The sequence below is a fragment of the Elgaria multicarinata genome, chromosome 6 (genome assembly GCF_023053635.1).
Source record: "Elgaria multicarinata webbii isolate HBS135686 ecotype San Diego chromosome 6, rElgMul1.1.pri, whole genome shotgun sequence".
NCBI lineage: Eukaryota > Metazoa > Chordata > Lepidosauria > Squamata > Anguidae > Elgaria > Elgaria multicarinata.
The window spans coordinates 22,074,003-22,092,914 of record NC_086176.1 but is presented as its reverse complement, the minus strand read 5'-3'; the positions used below and the strand labels follow the sequence as shown (position 1 = coordinate 22,092,914).

General features: G+C 42.3%; 1 protein-coding gene across 1 annotated transcript; it reads left to right on the top strand.

Moving 5' to 3' along the window:
- The first annotated feature begins 622 nt into the window (after positions 1-622).
- On the top strand, positions 623-14,636 carry AMBN (ameloblastin). The gene is made up of 10 exons (XM_063128516.1): positions 623-676; positions 1,755-1,805; positions 2,498-2,539; positions 3,404-3,523; positions 5,186-5,431; positions 6,453-6,494; positions 7,235-7,294; positions 9,176-9,220; positions 10,710-10,754; positions 14,117-14,636. Exons 1-10 carry the CDS (start codon positions 623-625, stop codon positions 14,600-14,602), a joined length of 1,191 nt encoding a protein of 396 aa, XP_062984586.1. The 3' UTR covers positions 14,603-14,636.
- The last annotated feature ends 4,276 nt before the right edge of the window (positions 14,637-18,912 follow it).

Sequence of the window (18,912 nt, the reverse complement as noted above, 5' to 3'; positions counted from 1 at the left end):
TTTGGAAATAACTACTGCCATTTAAATAGAAATCCAATACATCTAACTATAATGGGGAAGACTGGGGCCAGGTGATCCATTGCCTGTCTGTTCAGTCTGTTGTCCAGGTGCTAACTGTTGATGGGCAACTTCGAGACCTCTCCTCTCCCTACTTATGGTTTTTATCTTTAAACCAGACTTGAACTGGACAGCCCTTCAATCAGCCCTTCATCTTCAAACAGAGGATTATCTTCTGTAAAGTAGGCCACATGTTCACTGTATTTGTTAGAACTGGCCAAACTCACAACCTTTGTCAATGAGATGTTTATATTAACCAGGCCACTGGTCAACTTCTCCCAGGCATTTTAACAGCATTTAACATTTGTTTTTAATGGACCCCAGAATTGTTGTTTTTAAATGGATACTGTTGTTTTTATACTGTTTTTATGGTTTTTTAAAAAAATTGTATACTTTTGATGTTTACTATTTTTAATTGTTGTGAACCGCCCAGAGAGCTTCGGCTGTGGGACAGTATATAAATGTAATTAAATAAATAAATAAATAAATAAATAAATAAAAAGAATTTCACTTTCCTCTGTTATTTTTTTTCTAGGCACTTTTTGTCCCAGAGAGCATCACAGATATGAAACAATGGATACTTGTCTCATGCCTCTTAGGAATATCTTCTGCTCTGCCGGTAATCAACATGTTACCTAAAACTGCTAACATCAGAGAAGTTAAGAGAGAAAGTCTGTTCTGGTTTTGTTTTAAATCAATAGTAATATAGAATGTTATTTGGAGACTTGTTTTGTGTAGAACCGCCCAGAGAGCTCCAGCTATTGGGCGGTATAGAAATGTAATAAATAAATAAATAAATAGATAGCTGGAGTAGATGGTCTTCTGGTTCTTTCTCACGACTGAGGGAATTGTGACATCATGAACCTCAAGACTGTTTCCAGTAGGTTAAATAATATGACAAAGCTCCAATGGACATGTAACACAGCTGATATCTTAACCTTGGATAAGAGATTGGGACCAGGCTGTGGGGTCACTGGTTCCTTCCCTCCCCCTCCCATATCCAGAGCTGTTTCCCTCGCCTTTCTGTTCCTAGCATTAACCATGGGTTTGCAGTACTTGAGCACCAATAAAAGCCATGGATAATGCAATCCATGATTCCTTTGTAAACCAGGTATTGAAACTATGGTTTGAAGTCTGCCTGGAAGCACAGTTCTGAAACATCCAAAGTGGGGTGTTTACTGAAATTATCAGTATGGACCATTTCAGGTGAAACCCCCAACTGCTGTTTTTATAGTTTGTGAGAGACCTCCTGTTTTCTGCATCCTTAATCTCATTCCTAATTCTTTTAATTGAGGATGTAGTAAGAAAGAAGAAGAACCCCAGGTGTTTAAAGGGTTACTTTGCAAATTTTGATCCCAGTCCAAACCTAATCATGGCTTTAAGGCCCATTGAAACCTATGTAACAAGTTACTGGTGACTTACTAATGCCCCATTATCTTAATCAGGATTTTGTCATATCCAACCCATCTGGTTTGGAGCCATTCAGTTTTGTATTAGCTATACAAAGTAGCACAGAAATGAATCCATGACCATTTTTAACTAGTTAAACCTTGCTCAAATATTAATTTCAAGTGATAAGGGTAAACCTCAATGGCAAACTTGTTTCTCTCTTCAACTCCTTTACAAATAGAAATGATTAACATCTTCCCAAATGCTGAAAAAGAAGAACTTCCAATATACATTTTGTTTGTTCACAGATTCTGCCTCAACATGCCGGGATTCCTGGACTTGGTAGTATAAGCCTGGAGGTACATATTGGTAGTATAAACCTGGATTTAAAAGGGAATGAGACCATTTTAATGGATGATGGTTCTGTCAAGGGCTATTAGCTGTGATAGTGATGAGGTACCTCCATGTCAGAGGCAGAAAACTTCTGAACACCCGTTGCCGGGGAAACCATGGGGCAGGGCTAGGGTTTTCATGCTTGGCTTGTGGGCCTCCTGAAAGAATCTGGCTGCCATCTTTGGAAACTAGATGCTGAACTAGCCACCTTGAACACTTTTGCTTTAATGGAAGGACAGATGTTAAATAAATAAATAAATCCGATCCATCCAGCTCTTCTTATATTCTTCCGATATTCTGCTTCTCATATCCAATGTGTAAGAGCTGATTTCTCAGAAATCAGGAGATGTCACTCTGAATATCATTAGGGGCATTATTATTTATGTTCTAGACCAGCCTTTCCCAACGATCTGGGACTACAACTCCCAGAATTCCTGATCATAACCTATACTGGGAGTTGAAGCCCAAAACATCTGGAGGCCCTTAGATTGGGGAAGGCTGTTCTGAACTTTAGCTCTGGTATCAAAATAAGATTTTGGGTTAAGCCCCAGTTCTGTGTATGTTAAATAATGGTCCTAAAATGAATATAAAAAGAAGAATATTGTATAGAAGAAATGGTTGATATTCATATTGGAGATTTTTTCTTATTGCTTTTCAGACATTGAGGCAATTTGGTAGACCTAATATGCCAAATGTACAGGTAATTCAACTAATGCCAAATATTCTCTTTTCAAAAAGTCACGTTCTAAATGAATGTAATCACAAGAATAAGCTTACAATAGTATTCCAGAACCTTATTTCATATGGAAGGTGCATGTCAAACATGGAAATCACCGCCATCATCACCATGATAAGATGCAATAATGGCCTGAAGAAGTCAGTGCAGCTAGGATAAAAGAACTGGTGTTTTTGCAACTTTTATTTTCTTTTGATGCCTTTGTAGCACTCAGCTCTGTCGACTAAATACCTTTAGTTGCAGTTCGGTTGTTTTCATATACTAGTAAGTTGTTGCGTTAGGCCACAAATGTCTGGAGTGTCACTCACGGTACATCTACAGCTTAAGCCCCATATTATTGGAAAGGTGAAGGTAAAAAGAAGGAAGGTGGGACACTTAAGGAGGCAGAGATCCTTAAGGATTTGCTCAGGGGGTCCAGGACAGAGAAGGAACCTTGGCAAGTGTATTTTAGACTGTTCTTATGTTTTATTGACATGGTTTAATGTTGATTCCCCCCCTCCCATATTTGTAGGACACTTTGAGGGCTCTTTTGGTTCCAAGAGGCAGAATAATAAATAAATAAACAAATAAATAAATATTGTTTCTTCCTCTTCCACCTTCTTCTCTCTGACTAAATTCATGGGTTGTATTATCAAACAGAATAGAACTGGATATGTAAACATCTCCGAACCAATTCAAAAAACCATTTACAATATATATTATTTACAAACTAATTTTATCTGCTAAATATCAACCTTTTAAGTCGAAATCAAACTTGCGCATTTGAGAATTTAAAAACTGAAATTACAGCTTCAAAATAAAAGTTATCTACTTTCACAATTTCTTTAGTATGCTCAGCCTTATACCTACAACGATCCATTCCATTCAATGTGGATGCACAATTTCCTTCCATCCCATTCATCATTCTATTGGATAAAGGGAAGACCTCACAAACACGAAACTCAACAGGTAAGCCATTCAAGCGTTTAAAGGTCCAGAAACTGTACAGAGCAAGAAGAAATTTAAATGAAGATGGCTCTTCTAGGCTTGTTAGTTTCTGGAAATTTCCAAGTATAGTGACAGTTTTCAAATTATTTTTGTACGTCTTTGGGAATGTTCACCAAGTATCTTATTATTTACATCAGTACGTCAACACCTTAGTATGTATGGTCATCAACTAAAGTAGGGGTGGGCAACTTCTGCCTTCTAGATGTTGTAGGGCTACAGCTCTCATCAGCCCTGGCTAGTATAGCCAATGATGATGAGGAATTATGGGAGTTGTAGTCCAATAACATCTGCAATGCCACTAGTTCCCTATCCCTGAACTAATGTTTACAGAGGCAACTCACCTTAACAAATTATGAGATCACTTGAGTCAATAGTCTGTCCCTTGGAAACATAGAGCTCGTATAATTTTACCACCCATTAGCAGTTGATGTGTGGTATCATTCTCCTTACCTTGTAGATGGTGACAACCAAACAACCTCTATACCACTGTGGAAGAGCTCTTCCCAAGGTACTTTGGTCATTCTATGGCTTATAGAATTTGAATACTGATTGAAAGCTCAACTCCACCAAAACGAAAGAAAACAAGCCACAAGACATTATTTTAAACAATCCAAAACAGAGAGGTGTGCCTAATTTTGTCCTGGTTCTATACCATGGTATATTCCAGATGTTTTGGACTGCAACGCTGACTGGCCATAGCCAGTCTGACCAATGGTTAGGAATTATGGAAGTTGTTGTCCAGGACTTCTACAAGGCCTTTGGTTGCCTATCCCAGACAAAAATCGTGATTTAGATAAGCCTTTTCCCATCCTGGGTCCCTTCCAGATGTAAATCACATGAGCTCTAGCCAGTATGGTCAACTATCAAGGATGATGGGATTCATAGGTCAAAACATCTAGAGAGTCTCAGGTAGAGGAAGACTGACTTAAATGCATGTGAACATGTGCTTGTATGTTCTCCTCCCCTCTCTTCTTGTTTTGCAGATGACAAGAGAGTGAAAGCTTTTGTTCTAACCAAAGTTAGTTAAAATAAACCAGCATCAAACTGTGATCTCAGGAAACAAAGTTTTTCAAAGATACATTTCTTAAAATGTATCAAAATATTTGATACATTCCTAGTTTGTCAAAAATATTTACATGAAGAAAAGTCTCCAGGAAGTTACTTTCCTCCATTGCTTTTCCTCATAATTTAGCTTCTTTTCTGGTGGTAAACTCCTGCGGGTCATTTTATATTTCCCTGAATTTTAAAGTACTTTTGGGAACATATATGGAAGAAGCATGCCAGAATTAGTTGGCAGCCAGAAAAACACAGAGGAACAATCAAGGGGAAAATGAGTCCTGGGCAAATCCCATGGAAAGCAATACAACCAGAATTAGTTATAGTTAAAGTCTTGTTGATGTCTATGGAACTCAGTCATTATTTCATTTTGCTGGATTGGATGTCCCACTTCCAAACCAAACTTATATGGCACATCAGAGATGAATGAATGTAGAATAACGTAAGATTTTGTAGGCAAGAGCCTAATCCATTGGACACAGATTTTTATAAATGGATATAATACATTTTAGCATGCCTCACAGTTGTTTATTAATGACTTCCTACTGTCCTCCCATTGCTCCACAGTATGAATATTCTATGCCAGTGCACCCTCCTCCACTGCCTTCCCAGCAAACGCCCATTCTGATTCAACAGCCAGAAGTAATAGAACAACCTCACTACGCATTCGTAAATCTAAATCCTACAAGACAAGTCCAACTCCAACAGTATGATATGCAGCCACCATTCCAGCAGAATCCATATGCTCTGCCAGAAGGAAATCAGCCAGTTCTTCAACAACAGCTGCCCCCACCAGACAGACAAACCCAACAGGTCAGTTTGATGAATACTAACATCGGTGGGACCTCTCAGACTCCAGTGCTTGAACCAGGAGCTTCCTTTATGGTGGTAGCACAAGGCCTGCTTCGGGCACAGAAAGGAATATGGGTGTATAACATTGGCCTCAGTGAGATTGCAGGGCTGGTGTCAAGTGCAGGCGTGGTTGGGCACCTGCCATAAGACCACCCCCCCCAGCAGGGGCCCACTGACAAAAGCCCCCTGGAGTTGCTGCTCCTCTTCACCATTACAATTTGCTTGTTCGCCTGCCTCTCACTCTGGCCCAGACAATGGGGGTGGTGAGAAGGACAAGCAGTAGGTGCTACTGCTCACTTGCTCTCTGCCTGTCAAGCAAGCTAGTGGTAGCATTGATGAGAAAGAGGATGAAGAGCAACAGGAGCTGGTGACAATGGTGGTGAGAAAATAGACTTCCTGAGGAATGGGTGCCCATTCAGGGTATCTTGCCAAAGGGTCCTCAAACACCTGGAGCTGGCCCTGCCCACAGCAGTGGCAGGGGCCCACCAACCCTGGAATATTAATTTCACTAGTATCACAAATGAAAGGAGACCTGAAATCAAAAGCCTGGTGTTTATAGTCACCAAGACGCATCACTTTAAAAACCATCACCCCAGGTTTGCTTTTGCTTATCCTTTTGATATCACTCTTGAACCTGTGCTATTAGTGCAATTTATTTCAAGGATTAAGGGAAAGGGGTGTGAAAAAAGTCTGTAGGATAAAAATTAATCTCCCAAGTACATTAGGTTGCTTTCTTACCCAAGATGTTACTGAGTTTTTGTAAGATACAGGTCTTTTTTCCCCCTTCTGTAGAATTTCAAATTTCAGCCCAGTCCTGAACATCTTAAACACGATTGTTAAATAAAGCATCTGTAAGTGCTGATTAGGATTAGGCCTGCAGCTCTCTCTCTCTCTCTCTCTCTCTCTCTCTCTCTCTCTCTCTTTAATTCACTTCATGTCTGCTCATCTAATGGCCTTAAATGTTTTCTTTTGATAAATGTAGTTACCAGCTGTACAAGAATACTCAGGAACATTAGGTCAGGCAGTAAGTATACACATTCCTTTTGTATCCCCTTGAACAGCTATTATTAGAATCTAAAGCAGAGGTGGGCACAAGGTAGATCTCCAGATATTTGACTTCCACTCCTAGAAACCCCTGCAAAAATGGCCAATGGTTAGGAATGCTGGGAATTGAAGTCCAAAACATCTGGAGATCTAATTTCTGGCCACCCCTGACCTAAAGGGGTGTGTGTTTTCTCCTGAGTTGGTTTTATGCAAAACCACTCTTTCTCAGCCTCCACTTTCCATCTCCAATGTGGGGGACAGAGACCCTGTTGCCCACCACCTGGTCCCTTGTACATTGGCCTAAGGCTAGGAAGTTGTCTGCCATTTTGAGTTTCCCACAATGCCCCAGGGGAGTGAGCAAGAAGCCAGTCAGGGGAGTGAGTGGGGGTACACCCAGTGGACTTTAACTTGGAGCCAGCCCTGAAGATGGAGATAATAAATATTGCCCCTCCCCCCACTGAAGTATTTAGGGAATACTCAAGTAATGTATATGATTTCAGCACCCAGAAAGCCTTATATAAATTATAAGTAAAGACCTTAGGCAGAAATAGTCAGTTACAAACAAATCATTGTTCCCCACCACGACCCTTGAATACGTAACATCTAACTTTTTGGTAGGGGTCTCTCCTGGTGTATGCATTGTATTGTCTGCTCTATACATTTTGTTATTTGGCCTTGCATTTCACTGGATGTTTCTCTACTTCATTTTTTTTTGCAAAGCTCCATCCTGGTTTACATGGAACTCAACAAAACCCAGCACAACCACCACAACAACGATCTGTAAGTTGAATCTATTGCCAATACACTGATTCCCCACCCTTCACCTCTCTTAACAAGCAGACCTACTTATTGGAGATGAGCGTTTCTCCAAAGTGGATGTTCTCAGAAGATAGAAGTCATATAGGTACTACTATGCAAGAATTCTGTGAATAGTGTTTTTTCCTGTACCATCCTTCATGGAGTAGGAAAAGTGCATGGAATCACACAGGCCGAAAGCAAAGGCAACAGTCAAGTGTCTTCCTTCCAGCCTCCTCCCCACACCACACCCCAGTTCTGGGCATGGCAATAGAGCATCCAACAACAGGGTGTAGAAGCTCAGCTATTACTATTAGCATGCATTTGCTGAGATTCTACCAGAAAAAGAAATCAACATTCAAGTTGACTCACACAGAAATATTGCAATATCCCTTAGGCTAGGGATGGGCAACTTGTGGTCCTCCAGATGTTGTTGAACTGCAACTCCCATTATACCTTAGGCAATATAGCTAATGGTCATGGATAATGGGACATGTGGTCCAATAACATCTGGAGGGCCACTAGTTGCCTATCCTTGCCTTGGGCTGACTTGGTACTAACTAAATTTCCAAACAATGGCAGATGCTTAGAAACTCAGTTTATACAGCCCCAGTGATTCTTAATACCCAGGCTATGATGTGCATGTGTGCACGCGCACATGCGCACAATCATAAACTAGGCTTGTTAACCTTCTTTTGGTTGACTGTACTCCTGAGCTTTTCATAGCAGCCAGTCTGCCTCTCTGTCCCTTTCTCTTGCACGCATACATTTAACAAGTCAAAGTTTAGCTACATCCATTAGATTACCATGTCTATGTTTTAGGCTAAAAAAACAAAGAGTCTTGTGGCATCGTAAAGACTAACATTAATTCTGGCAGATCCATGGAGTATTATGGAGAGTTTCAGGTTTATATACACTACATAATGGTGGGGTTGGGGGAAGAATGATAAACAGTGGTGTCACAGGATAATAAATGCAGAAAGTACTGACAATAACTATCACATTATTTACAGTGGGCAGTGGGGCTGGTTAAAAAGTTAGCAGTTCTATCCAAGGCAGTATTCATATTCCTCCTTTGGTCTTCCCCCTCCTAGCTGTCAATTGCAGCATGAGCATCGAGTTGCCAAATTGAAAAAAAAATATTTTGTCTTTGGACCCAGGTCTGCAAACTCTTAAGGTCAGATCTGCTTGGGTAAAGACAGGGGGTTTCCATTTCCAGAAAGTCCACAGCAAAAGTTGACAACAATCCTGCTGAAAGACAAATATGTTCTCCAAAAAAACTGGACTAAGATAGGAATAATAACACAATATTTAGACAAGATGGTTAGAGAGATAAATATTTAGACAAGATGGTTAGACAGATAAATCTTATCTCAGCACCCATAAATTTTATGCTGAAGGGAAATCACAACATATCGGGACCACAGTAGTACATAGGGTGAATCTACATTACAATAAGCAAATATTGATTGTTATGCCCAATGTAACTATTATGGCTTCTCCCAAAGTAACCCAGGAATTGTACAGTAGCAGGTGTTGAGAATTCTTTGTTAGACATTCCATTATGCCCCTGATAGCATCACAGTTCTCAGGGACCCAGTTTAAGTATGTAGTGTAGATAGCTCTTAAAGCATCTCAACACAACTACATAAAAACATAAGAGCCATGTTGGATCAGATCAAGGGTCTATCTAGTCCAGCACTCAGTTCAGACGGTGGCCATTGAGGAGAGGATATGGACCCAAATGGGCCATTGATCTGATCTAAAAGGCAGTTTCCTTCCCATACTAATTTTGTTTTACATTAAATAACAACGATATATTTTACACTTAAACCTCTTCATTAATTCTTTCTTTCTTTTGCCTAGATGTATCCCGGTTTGTATTACTTGCCTTACATAGCAAACCAAGGAGTAAGTATCTTACATTCATTTAAAACTAATGAAATAATTCTAGTCATGATCTTGGGTTGTGTATGTGGAGTGGGACAGGGAGGGAGCAATACATCTCTGTGTGCTCTTCACACAATAACGGATGGGAACAACCATTACCACCACCCCCATAGAAATTGGGTCACCCAGCACTAAGGGACAGGTTTTGTCTCCACTGCAATGCACAGAATGGAGAGGAATATACTGAAGGATACAACTCAAGGGAAGGCAAAGTGTGCCCTTCTGCTCTGGCCAATCCCAATGTTCCTCCTGCCCATCCCACCATGGCTGAATCAGATCAGTGTTAGAGCAAATTACGGGGCAATCCAAAAGGCAAGGCAACAAAGCAGGCAAATGGTCATACACAAGTGTTCCAGTCCAGTATGGAATCAGGCAAAGACAAGAGTGGTCCAGATGCAAACAACAGTCAAAGCAGAGTTAAGCACACACAGTCCAGCAGCAAAGTCAAACAGAAATTCAAGGGTCATTAGCTCAGTTGAAAGGCACAGGAGCTGATGAACAATGTTGTCCCAACACTGGCTAGGCTTAAACTGAAGCCTTTTATAGCCAGAGCTTTCTGAGTCCTGTTGCTCAGCTGCAGTGCATTGCAGACTAGGACTGGCAAAAGTCCTAGTCAGGAGGAGGGGCTTGCTCCTGAGGAGTCTTCCTTTGTAGTTGGCACTCCTTCTTAGAGGAGCCCTATTGGCCTTGCCTCTTGAAGTGGCAACACTCTCAGGGTCTAGGTGGTTGCCCAGTCTGAGGGGTGGAACTTCCCTCCTCCTGCAGGGATGGACTAGTGGTGATCTCCTAGGCCAGGGTCCCCTAGAACTCCTGACATGGATGGCTCATTGGCATTGTCTGTCTCTGGGAGCTCTAGCTCTTCCTCAGAGGAGAATTCCTCCAGCAGTGGCATGACACTGCCCACTGTTTTCCTGATTGCAGACTGGTTGCTTTGTGACCTAACATTCACTGAGACCCAGGTGGAACTAACTTGGCCCCTATCTGCATAGCTCCACCTATTCTTCTGCACAACCCCGTTCTTTTGTAGGTTATGCTAAAATATGACCAAGAGACCGAATCCAGAATGTGACTTTTCCATGTATGGCTTGCAAAATAATAACAACTAATTCTAATGAAGTTGTTCAAATGTCAGCGATGGAGCACTTATGGATATTATCATGAACATTGGAAGTCTTGCATTTCAGATTTTTTTATTTAGAGATGACAAACATTTTCATAAGAGGAAAGTGGAGCACAGAAATATGTTTACTCTGCAATAATGTTTCAAAGAAAAAGGAAATATATAATTTAGTACCATAGCCTTTCTTTTTTAATGATGTGAATAGAAATTCTTTACTATGTCCAATGGACAATGGGTCTGGAAGTCCAAAAATTGTTTTTTCTTTCAGTGGATATGTATTGGTCTGGAATGATTCATTTCTTATATGAGGTTTGCTTCCATGTTCCTTAGGGTGCTCCTGCCAGATTAGGAATAGTAAGCTCAGAAGAAATGCAGGTGGGTTGTGAATGTAATATTAATTTACCTTGTGAAAAGATACACAAATTTTCTCTCCAAAAGCACTTTATGATATAGTAGTGTGACCACATGAAAAGGAGGACAGGGCTCCTGTATCTTTAACAGTTGCACAGAAAAGGGAATTTCAGCAGGTGTTATTTGTATATATGGAGAACCTGGTGAAATTCCCTCTTCATCACCACAGTTAAAGCTGCAGGAGCTATACTAGAGTGACCAGATTTAAAAGAGGGCAGGGCACCTGCAGCTTTAAATGTTGTGATGAAGAGGAAATTTCACCAGGTTCTCCATATATACAAATGACACCTGCTGAAATTTCCTTTTTCAATATAACTGTTAAAGATACAGGAGCCCTGTCCTCCTTTTCATATGGTCACCCTAGATATAAACCAGAGGTGAGGAACATGTTGGCCTACACATGCTATTGGACTCCAACTCCCATCAGGCCCAGCCAGGATTGCCAATAGTCAGGGATGATGAAAGTTTTAGTACAACAACACCTGGAGGACCAAAGGTTCCTCATTCCTGCTATAAACACAGTTCACTATTATAAAAACTGCTGTACACAAAACGACAGTACCCAGGTTTCTACAGTAAAAGCCATTACACTTAAATTGGTATTCTACTGACTATAGTATTGTAATGTCAATGCATCCCCATAATTCTCCTACTCGTTTAGATGACTGTCTCTGCCCAGGTTTATCAATGATAAGTGACATCGTTAAACAAATGATCACTGATGTTAAAAGAGAAGTATTGAGGGAAACAAATACTTAATGTTTTGTAGTCACTTGTCTCCTTAATTCAGTGCCAAGGAGATTTTTTAAAAAAGAACTGGGTCTTCCTAAAGTACTTCCTGTAAGAAGCAGTTTGCTTTGCTAAACTGACATGAAGCATTTGAACCCAAGCCAAAGAAACTAATCTGTGCCATTGGGCAAGTAGTTCACAACACTAGCCACTTTAGGCTCCATAGCTGTGACTGGGTAGGCATAGGCTGCAATCCTATACTCATTGACCTGGGAATGTGTCTCAATGGAGTCGGTGGGGCTTAATTTTGAGTAGACATGTATAGGCTTACACTCTCAGCAACAGCACCACTTATCTATTTAGGGAGCCATACTATGCATGCTTAGACAGAAAAAAAAGTCCTACAACTCCCAGCACATCCCAGGCAGCCTTGCACCTGTAGGGGAATATTGAAGGTCCTGAACCCAGCTCTCTGCTTCCATGTTTAGTTCTAGAACTGATCATCACCATCACTCATAATCTTACTAGAGTTGGCTGCTCAGATCAAGTTTCTCGATCAAGGCCTTTAGTTTCGGGTACAATGTTCCCAATGCAGAGTGGATTGAGAGGTTGCTATTAGGACAAGCAGCAAGTAATTACTTGTGAATAATTCCCAGGCAGGGTGGTATCACTTAAAATTTCCCTTGGGGAGAGGAAGTTGGGTCAGGGGGGTGCATATTAGAGACCCTCTCTTGCTTTGTCCTCCCATTTGCTTAGCCTCCCAGTGTGTCTGCATGCAGCACACCCACATTACAAACGGAAGGACAGACTATATTCTTCTAATATAATATTCTTCTAAAGTCTTTGCATGTCAAACATTCACTATGGAATAAATGAGAATTCTTGGCTTATGCCATACACTTTATAATGATTCAAGTATCAGGAGTAATCCAAAGTGGAGGGGTTGGGGTAGTAGCTATAGGTAAAATGATGCTACAAATCAAACATGTCCATAGATTTAACTATGCTACTATAAACATGAATAGAATTACTATACTTGTTGTTTCTAAAACAATTCAGCCACTGGTAAGTACTTTTAAGTTCCATTGATTTCCATGGGAGAAATCTAAGCATGTATTTACGTCTTCCACTGAAATGTATGAGACACAAATAGCTCACTAGTTTTTTTATTGGTTTTTTTTTAAAAAAAATGGTCCACAAGCTGTGTGCTCTCATATGGTTGCCACTTCTTAATTTTACTGTCTTTGGGAGTTTTGCCATTCACATATTGGTGAAGGCAAAAGTATGTTAAAATAAGTATGAAAATAACTGTGTGGTTATTCCCTGCTAGGAGCCTCGTGTGGTGCAGAGTGGTAAGCAGCAGTTACTGCAGCCAAAACTCTCCCCATGGCCTGAGTTCGATCCCAGCGGAAGCTGGTTCTCAGGCAGCCAGCTCAGGTCAACTCAGCCTTCCATCCTTCCGAGGTTGGTAAAATGAGTACCCAGCTAGCTGGGGGAAAGGTAGCCACGACTGGGGAAGGCAATGGCAAACCACCCCGCTGCAAAGTCTGCCAAGAAAACGTCAGCGAAAGCAGGCGTCCCTCTAGGAGTCAGTAATGACTCAAGTGCTTGCGCGAGAGGTTCCTTTCCTTTCTTATTCCCTGCTATTTCTCCCTAGATGAGACACCGCTGTTTGAAAGATTTGGTTTCATGTATCTGTTATACATTTCATATATATAACATGCCCACGTGTGCACACCCACACCGGCTGTTTTTAATTAAGCCAAACACTGCAATCCTATGTATATCTATTCAGAAAGCCTTATTGAGTTTAATTATACTTACTCCCAGGTAAACAATGTATAGGGTTGCAGGCTAGTTGAAGGGAACTCCAGTCCAGTGGAAAGAGCAGAGCTGCATGTTACATTAAAGATGTGCTTGCCATAGAAAATGGCAGCCACAATTTCAGTTCTTGCCTCCCATTCCACAACAACTAGGTTCTAGGATAAGCGTTCCCACATTTTGATGGCACATTTTGGATGTCACAGCTCCGACTATTCATGATACGGGAAATATATACAGCTAAAATGGCTAATCAGCCATCTCCAAGATGGCGCCCTCCACCAGATCATGTGGGGGCTGTTTTACAGTGGGGGATGGAGGATTAAAGACATTGTTCTCATTTCAGCAGTGGCGTATTTCACATGTACCCTGGAGAACAACTTCCCTGCCAATATTGACCAGGGGAAGGGTTATGGCTCAGTGGTAGAGCACCTGCTTTGCATGCAGAAGGTCCCAAGTTTGAACCTCAGCATTTCCAGGTAGGGCTGGAAAAATTCCTGCCCAAAACTCTGTAGAACCACTGCCAGTCAGTGTCAGCAGTACTGGGTTCGATGGACCAATGGTCTGATTTCAGTATAAGGCCGCTGCCAATGTTCCTAATACTACTGTGGTGTTGTACCAGTGGTGGTAATGGAATTATCAGTGCAACTATCTAAACAGAGGTTCTAACTTTGGGTAAATACTCATTTTTCCTAGCAGGGTAAAACGTTCTTGCAGTGGGAAATCAGTGAATTCAAGGGAAACGTGATAATGAACGTGCTGTCATATCTTTTCAGGGGGGTGGCCTTGGGGCGCCAGCCTATCGAGCAGGAGGCCCCAATCCCTTTGCTATGGACGCTGGGTTTGGAAACATGCCGCTGAACAGAGGCCAGCCAGGTGATTACACCGTTGAAGATGATCAGCTTGGAATAACTGAGCAGCCAGAAGTGCAAGGAGGTGCTAACCTAGGGGCTAACCCATCCGGCAAGAAGAACAATGCAATCCCGTTTGATGGCAACCTGGGTGGCGCCGTGCCAAACGTCAATAGCAATCTGCTCAACCCTGCAGGTCAAAGCAAAGGACCAACAGGTGTCGCCCAAGCGGCAATAACCCCTCTGGCGACACAAGGGTACCTGGACAGCTTCATCCCTCTGGATGCTGCTGACCCTACCATGCCTTTGGATCCCACCATGTTCCCTGATGCCATCTACCCAACCAATGCAGTAAATGAGGCTGGCCAGCCACAGGTAGGTCAGGATGTCTGGCATTTCCAAGAGCCCTGAATGCCCTTAAGAAACATGTGCCAGTTGTGTACTCTTCAGGGATTTCCTGTGCTTGATGCATTGGCTGAGGGGGAGTCTTAATCTTCTGCAAGCAACAAGCACCAAAGCATTAAATGTGCTAATCAATGTATGCAGCTTGTGGCAGCGATGGCGTAGCCTTTGTTTCATGTTTTACATTTCACGTCTGGAAAGGCATGGGAGGTGGCAGAGGATGAATGGCTAAAACCAAAACTTGGTTCTACTAGCAATTTGCTGAGGCTCTCTGTTCCTTTGTCGATGCCACTTTAGCTTTCATGTGCTTTTGGCCCTTGCCTGACTGGTGTTTTAAATAATGATGATGATTTATAAACTTTCAGCTTTAGAAACCAGAAACGCACTCAAGATTTATAAGCAGTTACACTCATCTGCAGTTTACGGTTGGTGTGTGTATGTCCAATCCCGATTAGATGGCTCAGTGTATTGCATTGATTTACGTAGGCAGCATGTAATAAACTTTTATCTAACCATATTAATGTTTCACGTGGCTTGGCTTTTAAAAACACACACAGAGAGATGAAATGAGAGAGCACTATGCAAGAGCTGATTACAGACCTGAACAGTTTTTAACTCGTGGTTCTATCATCCTTCCCACTCAAACACTTTTCTTCAGTTGCCTCCCTGACAATTGGACACAATAACCTCAGCGACCAGTGTAAAGTTTGGGATTCCAGCATGGTACCCAATGGGCTCCAAGATGTCCCTAGACACTTCTCTTGGTATTCACCATGCTCCATATTCCTCCCGGTTTTTATTTCATTTCTTTTTTAATTTAAAATGTTTTTTTTTTAAAAAAAAATGGTAGGATGTTCTACCCTGCAGTGCCATCTTTATTTGGGTTAATTAGAATGGTTCTGTGGTTTGGAGCTCGGAACCCACCTCTGCCTTGGACTTGGTTCCTTCCCCCCTGTCCCAATCTCACCAGTTTGCCTTCTGGGGAATGGGTGTTTTGTGACCAGCCATTCCCACCATGGCAGCCATTTTGTGAAACACCTACAACACAATGTCAAAATTTCAAATGTGCCTACCAGCCCCAAAAGATTGTGTGTATGTGTGTGTGTGTGTGTGTGTGTGAGAGAGAGAGAGAGAGAGAGAGAGATCGAATGTGTATAATTAGAGACCATTAGTTATTGGGTGGATTAGTAATGTACTAAATAAATAAATGCAGGCTCCCCTTTGGCAACAACCCTTTACTCACATGAAGGGTGTCGTGGGGGCAGGGCTGGCCCAAGACATTTTTCTTCTGGAGGCAATGGACAAGATGGCACCTGCCCCATTCCACCTGCAAGAGCTGACTGAAATGGCAGCTGAATTATACTGAACACTGGTGATGGGCTTCATTCTTCACCTCACGTGAGGCTCGCATAGCAGGCATGGTGCAAGTTGTGTTGAAAATACAGTTTTGTTCTCCAACAAAGAGGAATAGCCAGGAAACTGCCAGCATTGCCCCCTCCATATCGTCCATCACCAGCTGCCTGAGGTGACCACTTCACTGTGTCTGAGCCCTGCCCACATGTCACAGGATAACGCAGATATCCCTCTCCACCCATGAGAAGGAGGTGTGTGGGTGGAGGGTGAGATCTGTCCTTGCAAGCAGGTTTCCACACCTGCAGGGTGTAGAAACCTGCTCTGCCATCAGTGCTTGCATGATAGTAATGGCCATGTGAGAGCATACTATGGGCAGATTCAGGCTCTTGGATCCTACTGGCAGGGCAGAAGGTGAGGGCATCTGGAGGTAAAATGTATGTGTGAGATATTGGCCTAGTTCAGAAGACATCTTAGACCATGGCTTTAACCACAGTGGTTAAGCCAGAAAGCTGGGCTGTGTTCAGAAGACACCTTACACCATGGCTTTAACCATGGTGAGTAAAGCAAAAAGCCTTATTCACTGGAGTTAAAGCTGAGGTTTAAAATGCCTTCTGAACACAGCCTGGCTTTCTGGCTTAACCACTGTGGTTAAAGCCATGGTTTAAGGTGTCTTCTGAACAGGCCCAGTGTAATCAGTGGTTTCTCTCCCATGGATTCTTCATCCCCCCAGTAAGCCTGGCCTTACTTACAGTAAGCCGGGGCAAAAGCAGTAACTTTTGCTGAAGAACGTTTTGAGGAGTTGAAGGCTGATGGATCTACTGTCACTCCCTTCATAGCCCTCTTTATTGTCTGTGTTTGCAACTGGGGAAGCCAGGGTTGGTCCAAGAGCCACTGGCTGCTCATGCCACCTTGCTATCATAGCATAGCCCATAAATCTTCAGATTCTAAGGGCAGCAGTGGGTCTGTCACATAAGGACAAGTGTTGATGGATCAAAACAAGGTCCTTGTATTCTGTCTCCAACAGTGGCCAGCCAATCCTCTGGGAAACTCACAAGCAGGGCATAAAGGTGGCAACCATTCACTGTTTGGCTCTGGCATCTGATACTGAGGGCCACACTGCACATCATATTTAGTCATGTGTTTACAACAAAAATAGTGAACTTGGCCACATTAACTTTGGAGAAAAAGTAGCTGCAGGGCCCCAGTGCAGAACAAATTCCCAATTCAGATTGGGGGCCTTGTGCTGGTTTTCTGCCGAAACTCCCTCCCGAGTCCTGACTCATGTTCACCTGAATATGCTTAGAATTTCACTCCAGACCTTCACACGAAACACACAAAGTTTTTTGTCTAGGATGGGGGATTCTGGGATGGGCTGTCCCCACAGGCCTCTTCAAGTGTTCTCGATAGATGCTTAAATGGCAGCTTGCCATTATCACACTGACTACACAATTCTTGGGTTTGATATAGATTTATTCATACATAGAGTAGACCCACTGAAGTTAATGGCATAGGTAAATCATGCCTAAGGTCAGTCCATTTGGTTTCAATGGGTCTACTCTATATATGAATAAAGCTGGATTCAACCACTGCTCTTCATGTCTGGTGCCCAAAAATGAGGCATTGCTCAAGCATGCAAGTGTGAGAACCAGATGCACCCACAGTTTTGACCAAGGATGGATAATGTAGCTTGGAAGACAGGCAGGGACTAGCCTAGAAGGGCATGGAATGGAAGTCCAGAATCAGCACCTCAGACAGCACACTGCTAGGAAACAGGACCAATGGAGAGAAGCAGCAAGGGCCTCAGTCAGGAGCAAAGCTAGTTATCTGCCACTATTTTGACGCTACTGAATGGCAAAGTAAACTAGCAAGGGAGGTTTGTGTCCCAGAAGAACCCAAGATCCTGTAAGAACTCTGTTTTTAATTAAAGGGGTGATCGTCTGTTACTGAGGCAAGCATTCTGGTGAGGCTGTGGGATGCCTTCCTCTGACTTTGGGGGGAGTGTGGTGATGAAGGTCAGATCTTCAGGGCTCAACAAGTTTCTGGGGGAACGTCCCTGACATCTGGGAATGTGGGCAAGGAAGCTTCCTCGGAAGCAGGGGATGGAGGCATCACGGTTCTTGGGGCTCTTTCTCTTCAGATATGCAGTCATCTAATCTTGCCGATTAGATATACTAGAAACAGAAGGGAAGATTAAGTGTGTGTGGGGGGGGGGAGGTATACAAAAACCAAAATGGGAAGTCAATTTATAATTGACTTCAAAAGTCAGTTACTTCCAAAGCACTTAAGGAAAGATTTGAAAATGTCATTACCTAAGCCTTTAAAAAAAATATTCTGCCAAACAAAGCTTTTGCTGCCATTTGCACCAGCCTTTCCCATTGCTGTACTGAAGGAGTTTCCCAAGGGCAAAAAAAGCATGGTCTTCAAAATTCAAATTGTTTTAGTCTCAACAGGCGGCGGACACAGAAACGGTGTAGAGAAAGTGATGTATTTGCAAATGTGTATTTTTACTATTCTTACCATGTTTTGAGGAGGACCTCAAGCACACCAGAAAGTATGATAACAAAATATAAAATTTGGTTATCATAGAGTTGGAAGGTCTTCAGAGATCATGTAGTCCAACCCCCTGATCAATGCAGGCTCTGCCCTACAGGGTGCAGCGTCAGCATCCCTTGATTGATGTCCAACCATCCTCTTTTTAAATACCTCCAGTGAAGGAGAACCCAACACCTGCCAAGGCAATCTATTCCACTCCTGAACAGCTCTCACTGCTAGAAAATTTCTCTAAATGTTTGGCCAAAATCTGCTGCCTTGCAATTTCCACCCATTCGTTCTAGCCCTGCCTCAAAAGCAATGGAGAACAAGTCTGCTCCATCTTCTTCATGACAGTCTTTCAGATATTGAAAGAGTGCTATCATGTCTCCCCTTAAAATTCTCTTCATTAGGCTAAAGCTACCCAGCTCTTTTAA

Excerpts from the sequence above, each read along its gene's own strand:
- AMBN (XM_063128516.1), top strand. The coding sequence starts at position 623 with ATGAAACAATGGATACTTGTCTCATGCCTCTTAGGAATATCTTCTGCT. Across the intron at positions 677-1,754 it reads GAATATCTTCTGCTCTGCCG|ATTCTGCCTCAACATGCCGG; the intron begins GTAATCAACATG and ends GTTTGTTCACAG. Across the intron at positions 3,524-5,185 it reads ACAAACACGAAACTCAACAG|TATGAATATTCTATGCCAGT; the intron begins GTAAGCCATTCA and ends ATTGCTCCACAG.